This window comes from Mauremys mutica, chromosome 2 (genome assembly GCF_020497125.1).
Source record: "Mauremys mutica isolate MM-2020 ecotype Southern chromosome 2, ASM2049712v1, whole genome shotgun sequence".
In the NCBI taxonomy this organism is placed as follows: domain Eukaryota; kingdom Metazoa; phylum Chordata; order Testudines; family Geoemydidae; genus Mauremys; species Mauremys mutica.
In genome coordinates, this window is record NC_059073.1 from 70,582,387 (window position 1) to 70,601,347 (window position 18,961).

An 18,961-nucleotide genomic window follows, 5' to 3' on the forward strand; every position below is an offset into this window, starting at 1 on the left:
AAAAAACCTCCTCTAATGACACCTCAAACTTGGACAGTTCCTCAGATTTGTCACTTAAAAAGAATGGCTCAACTTTGGGAATCTCCCTCACATCCTCAGCTGTGAAGACTGATGCGAAGAATTTATTTAGTTTCTCCGCAATGGTCTTATCTCCCTTGAGTACTCTGTTAGCATCTTGATTGCCCAGTTGCCCCACTGGTTGTTTAGCAGGCTTTTTGCTCCTGATGTTCTTAAAAATTATGGACATGTACTTAAAAATTATATGCATCTTAATGTTGCCACATCATAAATTCACATATTTATGACTGTGTTCTATTTTCCTGAACAAAACAATACAAGCAGTTTGCATTGCCTCACACTTGTTTTAGATTTCTTTGGGCATGTCTACACTTGCAGATGTAGAGCGCTGTGAGTTAAACCATCCCTCGGAGAGCGCAGTAGGGAAAGCGCTGCAGTGTCAGATTCAAGCAGCTCTTGCAATGCCACAGAGAGCAGTGCATTGTGGTAGCTATCCCAGCATGCAAGTGGCTGCAATGTGCTTTTCAAATGGGGGGTGGGGAGGTGGAGTGTGACAGAGAGTGTGTTGTGTACGTGTAGGGAGAAAGAGAGGATTTGGGGGGGGGGGGGGCTGAGAGCATGTCAGCATGCCGTCTTGTAAGTTCAGAGAGCAGCAGACCCTCTCCCCCGCCTCTCTCTCTCTCACACACTCACAGCTGCAACATTCCACACTAATGGTTGCTTTGTCCAGGGGCAGATAAGCAGCCCACTGTCAGAAACAGAGCTTTGAATGCTGTATTCCTACACCCGATTCCAAAACAATGACAAGAGTGGCCACTTGACTTAAAGGGATTATGGGATGTTTCCAGAGGCCAACTGCGCTGCAGTAAGGCAACACTGATGCTGCGGTGTTTCAGCTGAGGTGCAGCAAGCATCATGCTTCTTGTGGAAGTGGATTACCAGGCGCGCTCCAGCTGCAGAGTCCAGGCGCTCTTAGTGCCTTGCAAGTGTGGATGGGTAGTGAGTTAGGGTGCCTGGGGCTGCTTTAATGGGCTCTAACTTGCAAGTGTAGCTAAGCCCTTTTCCCTCTCTTATAAAGGTTAACAGTGGAACAATGAGGCCCCGATTCTACACCACACCTATGCAGAATCCCACTGGGTGCGTCAAATCATGCATGTGTTCCAGTGTTTGCACGACTGGGACCTAAATTAAAAGCCTTCCGCCTTCCTAGACATAAGGTGCTGAAGAAAGCCACGTCTGTCTACAAAAGAGCGGAGCATGCATGAGTTCTTTCCCTTTTACCTATGAAAACTAAATGCCCTTATGCTCCTTCGTTCTTTTAGGCGGGATTCTGTGATTTCTTCCATAAGCCTGGAGAAGCTGGCAGCGCGTAGAGCTCGCCGACAGATTTCTCAGGACAGCGGCCTGAAACACGGGGCTACCATGGGAAACCTGGGCAGGAGGCACCCGGGCGCTGCGGGAGGGCAGCGCTGACTCTGGCGGCTGGTCGGGGTCTTCGGAGCGGAGCTGGGCACGGAGGCTGCCGGTGCCAGGCTCTCGCGCTGACAACGCCCCGCGCCGGGGCTCCGCGCACCGCCGGCTGCAGCGCTCCCGGCCCCTGCAGAGGGGCCGCGCGGCAGGGAACGCAGCGGCCCGGCCCGGCCCGGCGCGCGCGTCACTCTGGAGCGCCCCGAAACTCCCGAGATCGGCTCCGCCCTGCACCGGCCAGCGCGTGCGCACCGCCGGATTCCTTCCGCCGGAAGCGGCGCGCGGCGCGTGTCGCACCCAATGGAGTCCGGAGGATTTTGCCTCATTAGAGACGAGGTGTCGCCGATACGCCCCGGCTCCCTGACCTGGCCCCGGAGGGGAGGGGAGCCGCCCTGGCCGGGACCCGGACTCCGCGGGGGCGGCAGGTGGAGGAGAAAACCCGACGCAGGACTAGAGTCGGAGCCGCTGGCGGAGCGAGGTGAGGAGGGAGGCGCCCGCGTCCCTCGTGTGCGGCGGCGGCGGCGGCGGCGGCGGCGGGGGGGGCCGTCGTTGGGTCGCTCCGCGGGGAGCCGCTGCCGCAGCGCGATGTGGGGGCTCGTCCCCCTCTTGGCCAGGCTGCGGGGGCGCGGCCCCTAGGCTGGCGCGTCCCGTCCGCGTCACCCTCTGCCGGCTGCAGCCAGCCCCGGAACTGCGGCGGCCGCGGCTTGGCGGGAGCCCAGTCGACTGGGTCCCATGGCCAGGGGCGGCTCTAGGATTTCCGCCGCCCCGAGCAGGGCGGCGCGCCGCGGGGGGGGACGCTCTGCCCCTCCCAGTCCCGCGGCGCCGGTGGACCTGGCGCAGGCGTGCGCTTGGCGCGCTGGGGTCTGGAGCCGGCCCTGCCCATGGCCTCCGGGTTGGGGGGAGAGACGTGTGTAGGGTTATCACCGGCTGCTCCCCACTGAGGCACTATTGACCTCGATCCTCCTCCTCTGCACACGAGGGAGCGGTGAGGTGGGATCCTCCCCCCCTCCCCCATTACTTCTTTGTATGTATAAAGAAGCCCTAAATGTGTGATGTTCCCTGGTGCTGCGCGGCTGGGCCTGTGACCCGTACCGAAATCAACGGGTGTGATGCACCCAGCAACAGGCTTGGATCGTGCTCTCATGAAAAACGTGCTTTTGATTTTTAAAAGAAAAAATGACTTGATAATAAAAAATATGTGAACAAATACAACTACAGTAGGAAAAATAAAAGCACTGTATATTCAGGAAATTATCAATGTCAATTACCTTGACACTAGGGGAATAGCTCAGTGGTTTGAACATTGGTCTGCTAAATCCAGGGTTGTGAGTTCAATCCTTGAGGGGGCCACTTAGGGATCTGGGGCAAAAAATCAGTACTTGGCCCTGCTAGTGAAAGCAGGGGCTGGATTCGATGACCTTTCAGGGTCTCTTCTAGTTCTGTGAGATAGGTATATCTCCATATATATTATATTACTTTAAGCAAACCCACTAACCAATTAAATGACCCCAGCACAACCAATTTAGACTTCATCTGGACATCATTCAATCTTGAAACACAATTCTGAGTAATCAAAAATACTTCTGACAAAGTGGGTATTCACCCACAAAAGCTTATGCTCCAATACATCCAATACAACCAGTGGGAGAACACTTCAAGTCTGTCATTGAGTGGTTAGCGAGGTTGAAGGTGGCAATTTTGCAACAAAAAAACTTCAAAAAGAGACTCCAAAGAGAGACTGCTGAACTCGAATTAATATGCAAATTAGATACAATTAACTTAGGTTTAAACAGAGACTGGGAATGGTTGTGTCATTACACTAATTGAATCTATTTCCCCATGTTAAGTTCTCCTCACTCCTTTTATGAGTCATCTCGATTATCACTTCAAAGGTTTTTTTCTCCTGCTGATTATAGCTCATCTCAGTTGATTGGACTCTTACCATTGGTATGGGTACTTTCACCTTTTCATGTTCTCTGTATGTATAAATATCTTCTGTCTGTGTGTTCCACTCTATGTATCTGAAGAAATGAGCTGTAGCCCACGAAAGCTTATGCTGAAATAAATTTGTTAGTCTCTAAGGCCATGGCTACACTTGCAGATTTGCAGCGCTGCAGCAGGGTGTGAAAACACACCCTCTGCAGCGCTGCAAATTGCGACGCTGCAAAGCGACTACACTTAACGCTTCAAAGCGCTGCCGCAGCAGCGCTTTGAAGTGCAAGTGTAGCCATAGCCTAAGGTGCCACAAGTACTCCTGTTCTTTTTGCCAATACATCTGTTAGTCTTTAAGGTGCCACAGGACTCTTTGTTGCAAAAATACTTCTGTTCACAAACACAACAGATCATTAAACATTACAGGAAAGCCAGATAAGGCGTCCTATACATAGAGGTATTTGCTCAGAGAACTGCACAAGACACTTGGTAGAATATTTTTATTGAATCAAATTATTTAAAATGTCATTGACTTAAATTCTACAGATCTTAAAGTCATTTCTCTGGGGACCCCTATGTTGCATTTGGCTGCATATAAGAATTTCTCACTTTAAATAGTATGGCTCTAGCGCCACTGACACAATTTTCTTCAAACCCGTCTTATTCCTTATAGCTCCTTAAATCTTACAAAACAACCCAGTTTGAACAAAATTGTTTTAGCAGTTTTTTAATGTATTTATTTGGGGTGTTTTTTGCTGTTGTGTACACATTTTTTTATCAGAACGTAAAGGGAAAAGAATGCTTTTAAAATATGCATTCATTGAACATCTAGTCTGACATCTTGTATAACACAGGCCATAGAACTTCCTCAAAATTATCCTAGAATATATTTCTCAGAAAAACATCTAATCTTGATTTAAAAAATTGTCAGTGATGGAGAATCCAATGGTTAATTACCCTCACTGCTAAAAATGTACGCCTTATTTACTGTCTGAATTTGTCTAGCTTCAACATCCAACTGTGGACCTTTCTCTGCTAGATTGATGAGTGCATTATTAAATATTCTCTATGTGATTATATAAAGACTGTAGTCAAGTCACCCTTTAACCTTTTCTTTAAGATAAATAGATTGAGCTTTTTGAGTCTGTCGCTATAAGGCATGTTTTCCTTATACTCTAATCATTCTTGCGGCTCTTCTCTGAATCTTCTCCAATTATCAACATCCTTCTTGGCACCAGAACAGGACTGAGTATTCCAGACATTAGTGTCAAATACAGAGGTAAAATAACCTCTTTACTCCTACTTGAGATTCTCCTGTTTCTGGATCCCACTTTTTGGCCACAGTGTCACACTGGGAGCTCATGTTCAACTAATTATCCACCATGACTCCCAAATCTTTTTCAATCATAGCTTCCCAGTATGGCATCCCCCAAACTGTAAGTATGGCTTGCACTCCTTGTTCTTGGATGTTTACATTAACATATAGTCATATTAAAATGCACATTGTTTGCTTGTGCCAAGTTTAACAGGCAATCTGGATTGCTCTGAATCAATGACTGATCCTCTTCATTATTTACCATTCCCCCAGTTTTGTGTCATCTGCAAACTTTATCAGTGTCAATGATGATTTAATGTTTTCTTCCATGTCATTGATAAAAATGTAAAAAATAGCATAGGACCGAGAACAGATCCCTGCAGGATGCCACTGGAAACATACTTGCTTGATGTTGATTCCACATTTACGGTTGCATTTTGAGACCGATCAGTTAGCCAGTTTTTAATCCATTTAATATGTGCCATGTTTTATATCATTCTAGTGTATTATCAAAATGTTGTGCAGTATCAAGTCAAATGCTGTACAGAAGTTTAAATATATTATGTCAACACTATTACGTCTAATCAACCAAAATTTGTAATCTCACCAAAAAAAGATATCAAATTAGTTTAACATGGGTTCCATAAACCCATGTTGATTTGCATTATTACATCGCTTTCCTTTAATTCTTTAATTGGGTCTCATATCAGCCACTCTATTATCTTGCCTGGGATAGATGTCAGGCTGATAGGCCTAATATTAACCAGGTCATCCTGTTTACCCTTTTTAAAAATTGGCACAAAATTAGCTTTCTTCCAGTCTTCTGGAACTTCCCCAGTGCTCCAAGGATTATTGAAAACCTTGTAAAACTCCTGGATGCATGTTATCTGGACCGCCCAATTTAAAAATGTGTAACTTTGGTAGCTTCTGTTGAACATCCTCCAGAAATACTAGTGCAGGGAAAGAGTGTTACCATCCGCATATGATGAGACTGTATGTACTGTTTTTTCTCCATATACAGAATCAAAATATTTTTTAAACACTTCTGTCTTTTCTACATTATTATTGCTAATTCTACCATTTCCTTCTAGTAATGGACCAATACCATTGTCAGGATTCTTTCTGTTCCTAATAGATTTAAAAAACTCCTTCTTTTTGTCCTTAACTCTGGTGGCTATAGATTTTTCCTTGTGCTGGGATGGCACTAGTTGCACTGATGGGTTTTTCCCATGGCCATGCTAATTTTGCTTGAAATAACAGATGCAGCTGACATCATAGACAGCAAAATGCTGCTCTTTGCAGGTGTTGCTGTGAACACGTTAAGCTGTTTTAGCTAACTTCTCTTAGTCCGATTCTGGAGATTTGTGAGGAGCATCTGCTGTTTCTCCTCTCCAAAGAGGAAATCTTAATCCTAACTTTAATCTTGTCACCAGTCTTATTCAACATCAATTAAAGTAATTTAGTAAGATTGTAAGAAGACAACGTGCGACACCATTATTGTGCCAATGAGACACAGCTATGTGTATCTTTCTCATCCAATGCAGACAATGAGCTCTTCAAACTATTCCACTATATGAAGGAAATTGCAATCTGAATGAAAAACATCTGTCTGAGGTTAAATGTGGGAAATATGCAGATGATGCTAGTTAGAAGTGGAAAGCACTTCAAGGACATAATAGCTCTGTCGAAACTTGCCCACAAATAATGAAGGTGTATCATCTCAAAATCAGTTTGGACTCATTGTTGCAACCTGGTCAGAGGTAGCTGGCACTCTGCAACCTTTGAGTTTGCTATGCCTGGCGACCACAGGATGATGTTTTTAGGATGGAATGTAGAGCCAGGGCCGGCTCCAGAGCCCAGCGGGGCAAGCAGCCGCCTGGGGCGGCCCTTTCCCGGGGGGGCGGCAGGCTGGGCCGGCGGACCTGCCGCAGTCATGCCTGCGGGAGGTCCACCGGAGCCCCGGGAGCAGTGGACCTGCCGCAGGCATGACTGCGGAGGGGACGCTCGGCCGCCGGCTCCAGTGGACCTCCCGCAGGCATGACTGCGGACGGTTCGCTGGTCCCGCGGCTCGGCTGGACCTCCCGCAGGCATGACTGCGGCAGCTCAAGCGGAGCCGCCGGACCAGTGAACCGCCCGCAGCTGCGGGAGGTCCAGCCGAGCCGCGCGACCAGCGGACCCTCCGCAGTCACGCCCGCGGGAGGTCCGCTGCTCCCGCGGCTCGGGGGCGCCTCCCGGGCATGACTGCTTGGGGCGGCCGAATTTGTAGAGCCGCCCCTGTGTAGAGCATTCTCAGTGGAATGCTCTGGGCTTTGGAACTCTGACACTCATGGTCAAGACAGATCCTAGACTTGTTAGAGTGAAAAACAAGACTTTCTTTAATCAGGCTTTCTCACAAAAATGAAGTTGCAGAAAGGCCTGAGAATATTCTCCAGGATAACAGAAAACAACCTGCTGGGTTTGCAGTTGGGTTTCTGCAGGGCAAAGTCAATGCCAGAGACCCAGTAGCCCCATGTACTGGTGATGAAGGGACTGGAGCTTCCCTTCCCTTCTGGTGCCTAACAGTGAGGCATTTGGGTTCTAGTATGAACAGAATTTGCAGTAATCCATAGTTTTGTAAGTAGCACCTAGGAAACTGGTGGTTGCAGTAGAAATATTACATATAATTATGTGTGACGGGGTAGCCAAATTCTGCAAGGGTTACACACGCAGACAAGTCTTTCAGCTCAACCCATAAGGAATTGGGTTTGAAAAAGTTATGAGCAACTGAAAGAGAGGTGTTGTAGTGGCAGTTAGACCTCAACTCTTAAATAGACTTTGAATGGATGTAGCCACATATACACTTTGAAATGACTTCCAGAGCACTACAAGACAGAGATGGATATGAAAGATGAGTTGGGGAGGGAGCGTCAGTGAAGTCCAGGGGTAAAAATCTGGTGTGCAGCTTGATCATCTTGTGGTAGGGAACTGTCTGTGGACACTGCTGGGGCTCATAAACTTAATCTCTTAAACTAGGTGCAGGCTGACAGATATGTGATGGATACTGAAACCCTACTTTGGCTGTTGGAAAGGAAAAGGAGCTCTCTTCTCTTCTCCTCTCCTCCTCTACCAGGGCCTCTGATCCATTCAGTATGGAGATCTACGGCTACAAGCAAAATTCCACCAATGAGAATGTTATGCCTTCGGTGCTTGAGAACCTAAACCTCAGCTTGTCTAGCTGCACCATCTCTGTAGAATGCAGCTTTCTTAGTGGGTTGTGGATGGTGACATGTTCTTTGAAATAACCATGATTTTACCTGTTTGGGGCCTTGCTAAATTAGGATTACAATTTTGAATTCAATCTAAAAGAAAACGTGGAGTTAATGTAGTACGCGGACCACTGGAGTGATGTGCTCACAGTGTGTTGCGTAAGAGGCCATCTATTGTTCATGTACTCAGGACCTCCATGAAGAGTGGGTTGCAGTAGCCTCACTTCAAGGCCTGGATCACAGTGCAAGGTCCTTTGCAGAAGTAACAACACAGTTTACTGGTCATTTACATGTGGTAGAAAGCTGTCCCTTTGCCACTGTTGTTCTACCTCTTCCCTCTAGTTCAGCAGTTTTCATACTTTTTGAGCTGAGCCGCCCTCCCCCCCCCCTGCTTTGAGTTACAATTTTTGGTTGTGCCCCCCAGTCCTGACAAAAATAGACACATGCAAAAGTATGCTTGACAGCCTACTCATAAACCTAACGGAGACCGTAACATAACTTTTAATTAAATTACTACAACTGTAAGTAAGTTTCAAATACACAGATATTTAATGGCACAGCCCAGGTTTCCTGCTTCTGCCTTGCAGCCAGGCTGCACTGTTAGGGCAGGGCCAGTACCTTCCCCTTCAGGTGCAATGGTTTCTGGGTGTGGAGGCTGCCGGAAGTGGAAATTGATGTGGCTGCAGTGGGTGTTCACACTGACTCACAGGCTGGGTGGCCTGCTGAAATGAGTTGGGGGTGAAGGTGGTGCTTCCTCCCCGCTCCCCGTGGGGGCTGGCCTATGTTCCGCAGCACTGGCATGAGCCGCCTGGTGTCACCACTCCCCGCCTTCTGAATGTTCCTCCATGCCCCCAGGATGGCGTGCCCCATGGTTTGAAACCTCTCCTCTAGCTTCTAGCTACAGAAATGGGGAGTTTCTGCTACTTCCCTTATTCTCCAGTCTCTTTTTAATTTGTTTTAAAAAATGGTCTTCTGTAGAAAATAGTTCCAGTACCTGCCTCAGATGCTCACAGCTGCGCCAAGCAAAAGCTGAATGAAAGTGACATCTTTTTTTCGGCCCTTAGGATTCTGAATAGCAACAGTGAAACTAGTTAGCATGTTATAATTTTAGTCTGTCGCTTGGGAAAAGTATGAGTAGCAGCCGAGATATGATGGAATGATGTCTCTTCAAGCTTACTAATTAACGTACATTGTAACTGTATGTGCTGTAAACGACTTTGTAAAAGCATACATTCTTTCAGACTGGTGAATCAGGAACAACCTCTCCTCCACTGTCTCTACATTTTACATGACAGAAACATTTTCGTACTTGCCATTGACAGGTAGATTTGCTTTATTTTCCAAACTGTTGTCACTTAGGGTTTGTCTAGACTGGGATAAAAGGTGTATTATAAAGATGCTAGCTAACATCTTTTAAAACACTTGTGGAGATGAGGCAAGTGGTATTTTAGCATGTGCTGGCTGAATGAGATGAACCCTAGTCTTCCCCCTTATATACTAAAAATTTAGGGCTGTGGTCTCCAACCTTTTTAAGCACAAGATCACATTTTGAATTTAAGTGTAACCCAAGATGTACCTCAAAGAAAATGTAGAAATAAATTTGTTATATAAAGCTGAGATCAAGTGATTAATATGTATAATTATACATTTTTCCTACTTACCGAGTCTTAGTGTGACACTTGTGACTGCACATTATCTACTAGTGTCTTGAAATTCGGGTTGTAATTTGAAATAGCTTGTTGGATGCAGTCCTGCAGAGGAGCATCTGAGGCAGGTGCAATACTTGGACTTGATAATCTTCATTTGCGAGAATGCTCTCACACAGATAGGTGGAACCAAAATAAGCTTTCACTTTTAAAGCACAGGACAATAGAAGGGGGTTGTGATGGGTTGGGTCACAGAAACTCCCTCAAGGCTGTCACTAGATGTGCAGGGATGCCACTGAGAACAACCCCCCCTGCCAGAAAAGGCTTCCCTCCACTCTGTCTTGCTGAGCTAGTCACACCAGTCGGCTTCAGCACAGACCTAGGAGTTGTGCCATGCCCCCCCCAGCAGTTCACAGAAATTAAGATTCACTTAGCCCAGGGACTTCTCAGTTAACAGGGATTTTCCCAGCACCCAGTATTCAGTCTTTCTGGGAGCCTAAACCCTGAATAAATCCATTTTACTCTGTATAAAGCTTATACATGGTAAACTCATAAATTGTCCACCCTCTATAACACTGATAGAGAGATATGCACAGCTGTTTGCTCCCCCCGGTATTAATCACTACTCTGGGTTAATTAATAAACACAAGTGATTTTATTAAGTATAAAAGGTAGGATTTAAATGGTTTCAATTAATAACAGACAGAACAAAGTAAGTTACCAAGCAAAATAAAACAAAACACGCAAGTCTAAGCCTAATACATTAAGAAACTGATTACAGATGAAATCTCACCCTCAAAGATGTTCCAGTAAGCTGCTTTCACAGACTAGACTCCTTCCTAGTCTGGGCCCAATCCTTTTCAGACCAACGTTGTAGTTTATGGCCTGGTTCACCCCTCATAGTTACTGTCCTTTCTCAAGAAGCTGACCAAATGCTTCACTGATGCTACTTAGAATCAAACACACTGACATACAAATACGTAGCCAATATTCATAACTTCAAATACAAAAATGATACACACGTACAGACAGCATAATCATAACCAGCAAATTACAACCGTTCCATAGACACCTTACTTGACCTCCTTTGTACAAAATTTGGTGCAAGTATAGGACCTTGGTTGCACCATGATCTATATGGTCACAGTTCATGTCAATAATGTCACAGGGCTACTTTTTTCGGTTTATGAATCCCTCAAAATCATTGTCCCTAGATCTGGCTGTCATGGTAACTATCTCCATATCAATTCCACTACTTTGTAAATCAAACAGCTGATGGAATATTGCAGCCAACCCACCAATGTCTTCTGGAAGGAACGGATTTGAGATACACATGATGATTGGCTCCATCATGTCTAATTCTTTAAATTGCCTGTTGAATTCCTCTGCTAATTTGGTCAGCTCTTGCTTGACTTGAGTTTACAATTCTGACAGCGATTTTCATTATATGTGGGAAGTCCATAACTTTACTCGCTAATGCTTGCAGATGGATTATACAGTGGTAATTTACAAATGAAAGAAAATGTGGATCATTTTTGCAAAATGCAACAAAGCTTGCATTTTCACCAAGCATGGCGGATGCATCATCCATTGTGATCGAAACAAGTTTCTTGACTGGAATGATTTTCTCAAGCATGTACTTTTTAAATTCGTTGAAGATATCTTTGCCTCTTGTTCTCTCTTTAAGGGGCAAAGCAGTCAGAAGGTCCTCTAGTTGTCATGTCCTTAAAAACCATTCAAACAAAAACAATTACCTGGGCTGATGTCAAGTGATTCATCAAACTGCAGTGGATAGCAATTGCAGTCATTCAAATCCTGCTGTCCTTGCTGAAAGATGTCTTTGGACAATGATTCCACCCGTCTTGCTATTGTGGAAGCACCAAGTGTTATGCTGTGAATTGCCATCATTATTTCCTCTTTGTTTTTAAAGTCTTTAAATAAGGAGTCTGCTGGCACAGCCGTCGCCTCTTTAAATACTTCTCCATCTGTAAACAATTTCTTGTGTTTTGTCACCAGATGACAAACACGAAGGATACTTCAGTAGAGGCCTTCCCTTTTGCTGCTGATTTAGTAAAAAAATGACTGTTGAGCTTTCAAAACAGCCTTGAATTCATTAACTTTCTTTGTATGGAGTGTGCTATTCAAGGGGACACTGTCCTTGAATTTGCTATGCATTGTTTTGTGGTGTCTTTCTAAATTCCCCTTTTTACTTATTGATGTACTTTTGTGGCATAGAAGACATGCACACTTATCTTTCACTGTTGCGAACAGAAATTCACTTTCCCATTCCGAATGGAAGTTACAGGTTTTCGGTTTCTTTTTCGATGGCCTGGGTTCATCACTCGTTGTTAATGCTAGCTAGCTAATTATGTATTTTTTTATTATAAAAAGGGGAAAAGGAGAGCACTAGTGACGACTAATCTATAGGAAACACTTCTGAGCAGTAGACATGTGCCCCATGCACGGTGAGCTTTTTTTCTTTTTTCAATTCTGCACTTGCAACCAATAATAAGTGCTGTTTTAAATGTAGTTACGAAGCTGTTCCAAATTTATAACCTGTCACGTTGAGGGGGTCAACTCATCATGCCTAGCTAACAACATGATTAGTTTAAAAGGGTCTGGTCTGATGTGATCATGCATGCTGCTTTATTTTTTGCCTAACTTTAGCTTGAAAAAAAATGAAATGGGGAACTGAGGCTTAGATCAACTGTCAGAGGCTCCATGATCGACCAGTCGATCGCAATCTACTGGTTGGTGACCACTGATCTAGGGGGAAAATGTTAGTTTCAGAGAGAGGCAGATATACCATGGAAGGAGGGAATGGAGAAGATATGGTAACATGAAGTTTGTTGTATTTTTTTTTTTAAGTCTCTTTGGTGGAGACATGGTAGCAATATCATAGCTAAAGATGAAATCTTTTTTTTTTTTTTTCATGGTGGCTCCTTTTTTGTTGTTGTTACTACTCCACCCCTGAAACCCTTATAACTTAATCAATCTGCCTGAAAGTTGTCATGTCTCTACTATGATAGGATTTTTTTGGAAAGATTGAGGAAAATCAGGTGTGTGTGTGTGAGAGAGAGACGTGCCCAGAAGAATTGCTCTTACAGCTTAGAAAATTTAAAGTTAAGATTACACTTAAAAACTGTTCTTAATGAGATTTCTCCATAAGTAGTTGATGATGATATAATATCTAACTCCAGGCTCAGAAAGTATTTAGCCTAAATTAGTATTTGCAGTACCTGGTAGTGTCCTGCTAATACTCACTATATTATTTTGAAGCAGATGCACTGAAGAGTATGAATGGAGTCTTGGTCCTGCTCAGTAGCAAGAGAATGACAATTGCTTATGTGATAAACTCAGGACAGACAGCTGCAAGGTGGAGGGTGTGGTGGGGAGGGAGGTAGAAAACAGTCTCAGATGGTTAAAAGGCCCTCCTCCCTATCAACTGAGGAGGGGTAACTACAGGTCAATCAGGTTCAGCTGAGAAGGGGTTACCAGATAATCAGTTAGGATCAGCTGAGAGGGAGTTACCTGCGGTCAATTAGGATCCACCTAAGGGCTGCCTGAGACCTTTTAAAACCCTCTCTGTTGGGAGAAGGGAGGAAGGAGACAGAGAAGGAGTCCTGCTGCCAGTAGGTTAGGAACAGCAAGACAGAGAGCCTCACCAGGAGGGGAGGCTGCATTCCCTCCTATAAGGGAGAAAAACAAGCTAAGACGACTGGTGGAGAGAAGGAATGAACTTTCCCTGTGCCACCAAGAGGGACTATTTTACCCAAACCTGTCTCGCCAAGGCTAAAAGCAGCTGAGGCTGGTGAGACCGGGAAGGTGCCTTGCCACACTTAATAGTGAGAGAACCAATGTTGTGAATGCAAAGTGAATTAAACTCTTGTTTATGCTCTCTGAAAAGTCCCCAGGTAGTGCTGTAAACTCACTCATTGCTTAAGTTCCTTGCCTCTGAACATGTCCACTGCGATCTCATGGTAGGTGCGTAGGCACTTGTCTCTTGCCTATTCCCCCAAGCAATCCATGAGCCAGGGGAAGATAGATGTTCCTGTACCTAACTCATGTGCTGGGTCTGATCCAGTAGGCATGCTCAGAGGTCACCTGACTCCACACACATCAGCGGGACGATTGGAGAGGAGGAGGACCTCCCTTACAATCTCTAGCCTAGTGTTTAGGGTACACACCTGGGATGTGGGAGACTACCCGTTCAATTCCCCTCTTCTGCCTATTGAGAGGGGATTTGAGAGAGCTGCCGCCTGTCAAGTGAGTGCTCTAAACACTGGACTGTGGGATATTCTGATGTGTGTCTCCCTCAATCTCTCCTATTGAAGTTGCACTCTTTAATTCAATATTAGGCCAGAGAGAATGAGAATCATTCTAGAGCTCAGCAGGTAGAGCTCTCACCTGAAACGTATCAGATCCCTTGTCAAATCCCTTCTCCTCGGGTGGGGATGCAAGAATTGAACCAGTGGCTCTTACATCCCAGGTGAGTACCCTAATCACTGGGCCAAAAGATCTAATTGAGGTGGTTCCACATCTCCCTAGGTGGGGGTTTTCTGTGGAGTTAGGCAGTCTCTGAGCACATCTATTAGACCAGGCCCAGTGCACCTATCTTCCTCCAGTTCATGGATCACAAACAGATAGGCACCTCCCTGTAGATCAGATATAGGTGCATATCTCTGTGAGAGGGTCGGGGGCTTAGGACACACTGCTCTCACTGGCATTTCCTAATGGCTACCTTAGGCAGCTCCCTGCCTAGCATGCTGGGTTTTGTATATTGCATTCTAAGGTGCCTATCTTTCCCCATTCATTGTATAGGGAGCAAAGGCACTTAACTAAGGTTTTGTGGATCTCGCTGTTTCTGTGACTTTTTTGTTTTCTAGGCAGTAAAAAGTTAGGTTTTACAATGCTGAGTGTTGCAACAGCAAAGTATCTTTGTAGGTCCAGGCATTTGTTCCTATTTCTTGGAGAGATCCCTGTGGCTAGTTTTGGGCAAATGCTCTTCTGCCCCAGTATTCTCTCGTGTTTCCACAGGGTTCCATCATGGCCCCCCCATTTCGTTTATAGTTTATATGGGGCTGGTGGGAAGATTTGTATGCAGACATGAGTTGCAGTGTCTTAAGTATGCTGACAATATTGTCTCATCCTCTCTGCCTCAGTTTCATATGACCTTGCTTGTCTTTAACAGATTTTTGAAACCTTTCATGTGGTGTAGAATAGATGATGGATTGCCAGCTGAGTCTCTGTCCAGTTAACATTAAAGCAATGGTGTAGGATGAGTGAAGCAACTGAAAGATATGAAAATATTTCCCCTTTTAATTTAGGATGTGTATCTGCCATTTGTTACTCAACTTGGCAGACTGGGGTTACTGTTGGATCTCCAGTTCTGTGTAACTATAGATGCTCTGATAAGGATGGCTTTTAATTTCCATCTGTATTTGGCTATGAGGTTGCAACCAGTTCTTTCTGATGCATGCACAGTGTTACCATTATTCTTGCTTTTGTAACATCAGGGTTATAGTATGCAGTGCATTCTACATGGGGCTATGCCATAAATCAACTGGGAGTCTGAAGTTAGTACAAAAAGCAGAGCTCAGTTGTTGGGTGAAGTTTCTCGCACACTCTTCTTTGTGACTTGGTATTGGCTATCTGTAGGTTTCCAGGTGGACTTAGTGATTCCTAAATGACTTGGCACCTACCTATTTGAGAGACACTTTTCAGTCCTGTGGCATACTGCTGCAACTGTGGTTAGTGGATTACTTGTGAGCTTCAATGTAAGCATTTGGGTAGTTTGAAAGAAATTAAGACATTTCTTTTTTTGTTCATTTTACTGCACTTTGTGTACAGTCAGTTTAATTGTTTCTGCTGAATAGTCAAATAGTTTAGTTTTCTTGTTGAAAAGACCCTTTACAAACGTTAACAGGGAAATAAACTTCTCTTCAAAAAAAGGAATTAAAACAAAATTAACATACTACATAAATTGTGGATTTTTAAAAAAAAAAATCTATTTTAAATAACTGAAAATGAGTGTCCCTTCTTAAATTCTTGCCACTGTGTCAGTTTTGTTACAACCTCTGTCCACACTGCGTGCAATGTTATGCCAGCAAATTTCAATGCTTAGCTTTCATTTGCTTTATTAATTCTTTTGTGCTGTGTTACATGAAATTTTACATGGCCATCATCCTAATAATATAGCCATTCTGCTTTCCATGAGGACAATTGGAGGATATTATGAATATCATTTAAATGAAATTTGTACAAGTTTTTATTTTGTCTGATAAGATAACACTTTTTATTCCTGCCCTAGATTAAGAAGCTTCCATGATCTGGAGACAGTTTGACTTGTTTTGTTCTCTTTTTAAATAGGAGATGATACATAGAAATGAATCCTGTACTTCAGGGCAGGTACCTATGAGCTACTTATGCTGCCTAATTTACATATTGGAAGAATGGACTGGTGTGGAGTACCTTGAGGACTATCTGAATTATGTGGCCTACCTTTTATGGGTGTTTACTCCACTCATAATAGTTTTTATACTTCCTGGACTTATCCTCCTCCTCCTCTACATTTCCATTATTTTTCTTTATGTTTATAAGAGGAAGAATGAACTAAAAGAGGCTTATTCCAATGATATCTGGGATGGTGCAAGGCAAATGGTGGCAACTTTATGGGATGGACATGCAAGAATATGGCACGGTAAGCAAGATCTGATTGTTTTGTAAGTGCTGAAATTATTGTCACTGTAGTTTAATGACTTAGGCCTATCAGCCTTCTTTTTCGTATTTGTTTGAAAATTTCATGTAACTCTTATTTGCTCAGAAAATAAACGTGTGCTCATGATTGACAATGTGCTGTGTTGTAGCCATGTTGGTCTGAGGATATTAGAGACGGAAGGTGGGTGAGGTAATATCTTTTATTGGACCAACTTCTGTTGGTGAGAGTGACAAGCTTTTGAGCTTACACAGAGCTCTTCTTCAGGCCACCTTGTGTCTCTAATGATTGACAAGACAGAGGATAAAATTAAGAGCCTAAGCAGCACCTCAGTTTGCTCTGCTTGACTGTCTCCAACTCCCCCACCCTCAAACCATGTTTGGAGGAGGGATTGACTCCTGCCTCGCCCCAACCCTGCTGCAAGGCAGTACCATACCCTGGTTGCATTGATTAGGCCAGACAGTTTTCCATCCATATTTGGGTGTAACTCTGTGTCCTCTTCAATCCTTAAGATTGCTATTTCAGCCAAGAGCCTAGCAGCTTCTCTACCGTTCTTCCCTTTCTGCCATGCTCAGCTTTCCTTACAGCTTATGTTAGATGAGGTCCCTGCTGACAGACAGGCCTTATATTCTATAGAGAATGTGAAAATGGATTAGTGATATCCTTCCAGGTGAGGAGGGGAACTAAAAACTTCAGTGAGCACTCAAACAAAAGAAAACTGTTACTTCAATCACTACAGATAATCTTTCTGCAGACAGCCTTTGCTGTAACTGATCCATACCAACCTGCAGCAGTTTAAACAGCTGTATTTGTCTTTGAGAAAACGGAAAGCATTTGTGCCAATGGAGATATCATTCCCTCCCCTGCCCTATTACAGGACATCAGACTAATAAGTGTCTCTAATATTGTATGTAATAAACAGGCACTCTCTGAATTTGAATAATAGCTCTTGGCCCAGGTGGTGCCTAACTAGGGTGACCAGATGCAGGGGCGGCTCCAGGCACCAGCACGCCAAGCGTGTGCTTGGGGCGGCAAGCCACGGGGGGGCGCTCTGCCGGTCGCCGCAAGGGCGGCAGGCAGGCTGCCTTCGGCGGCATGCCTGCGGAGGGTCCGCTGGTCCCGCGGCTTTGGCGGACCTCCCGCAGGCGTGCCGCCGAATTCGCGGGACCGGGGACCTCCCGTAGGCAAGCCGCTGAAGGCAGCCTGCCTGCCGTGCTTGGGGCGGCAAAATGCCTAGAGCCGCCTCTGACCAGATGTCCTGATTTTATAGGGACAGTCCCGTTTTTTTAGTCTTTTTCTTATATAGGCTCCTATTACCCCCCCACCCCCATCCTGATTTTTCACACTTGCTGTCTGGTCACCCTATGCCTAGCTCAGGATGCAGATGCTCAAACCTATAACTGAGGATGGGGTTTTTTTCCTTGTTTTTTGCAATGATTAGTTCTTTGAGTAGCATCCCGGTGGGTGCTCCACTCTAGGTGCATCCATGTCCATGCGCCTCAATCGGAGATTTTAGGTAGCAGTGTCCATTTGGCCCACACATGTGCTTTCTCTGTCTCATGCCTGACCTTGAGGCTATCTAGCGCTGCGTGGGTGAACCACCCTCAGTTCCTTCTCAGCCACCCTTGGCCTGAGATGAAGTATGAGCAGAGTCTGATAGATGATTGGTTCTCAACCTTGTTTTAGTTTATAGAGTAGCTCCTAGAGTTTCTGTTGTTTAGACATTTACTGCTCCCTTCTCCTTTTAAAATGTATACTAAAAAAACAAACTTTTGTTTTTGTTTGTTCTGGCTTCAAAAACAGTTATCTCTCTGTACTTTTTGATTTTTATCTTCTTCCCTTGTGGGGAAAGAACCCAAGAAGGGGCATTCCTGGCTCTCCCAGGTTTAAACGCTGTCTCGCCTACAGAGAGGCGATTCTGGTCAGCGATGCCATTCGCGACTTAGGAGAATCCCATGTATCAGAAATGTCCTCGACTTCAATTTTTGACAGAAGGTACCAGAAAGAGCTGTGAATTAACACTCGGACTTCTGATGATAGAGAGCTCTCTGAGACCAGCCTCCGACTCCTGGTCCTGGGACTCCCCCAGAGCAACAATCCCATCAACATCCATGGGACATCAAACTCTGGTAGCACCAAAGAGGAAATCTACAGATTCCTCTCACAAAAGCACAAAAAAGAGGACTACAAGTCCCCAGACCAAACAGTTGACTGGGAAAAAGAGATCCCCGGCAAAGTCAGCCACTTTGGTACCAGCGGAGCTGCGGTGCAGTACCCATGAGGCATTTGGTTCTGCAGGTACTGGCACTGCGCCTAAAGACCTGAGGGGCACAGGCTCAGAGTGTCGGTACTGTCTGATGAGCGGCAGTAGTGACCAGACCACCTCTTCTAAAACAGCACTGCTGGAGACAAGGAGAGCCATGGTACTGAGCGCTTCCATGCAGCAGTGTGTGTCTCCTGTCCAGGGCCGTGCGTACCACTTGAACACACAAGCGTGACCAGGGACAGCTGCTGGTGAGCATGGTGCCTGCCTAGTGAGTGGTACAGGGCCAAAACAAGCCAATTCCTAAGAACCCCAACACCCGATGTGACTAGATCCCCCCCCCCCCCCATCGTACAGTCT

General features: G+C 45.1%; 1 protein-coding gene across 6 annotated transcripts in view; it reads left to right on the forward strand.

Annotated features, from left to right (window-relative positions):
- Window positions 1–1,781: 1,781 nt before the first annotated feature.
- Window positions 1,782–18,961, forward strand: part of LOC123364545 (transmembrane protein 68-like) — a 33,274-nt gene continuing 16,094 nt past the window's right edge. For 2 of the 6 annotated variants that reach the window (XM_045006759.1, XM_045006764.1), the window contains exons 1-2: window positions 1,782–1,963; window positions 15,993–16,323. In XM_045006759.1, the coding sequence (XP_044862694.1) occupies window positions 15,996–16,323 (328 nt within the window). In that variant the 5' untranslated portion in view covers window positions 1,782–1,963; window positions 15,993–15,995. Of the gene's footprint in view, window positions 1,964–11,966; window positions 12,089–15,992; window positions 16,324–18,961 lie in introns of those variants that run through there. The other 4 variants (XM_045006761.1, XM_045006762.1, XM_045006765.1 and 1 more) reach the window with 4 other exon arrangements.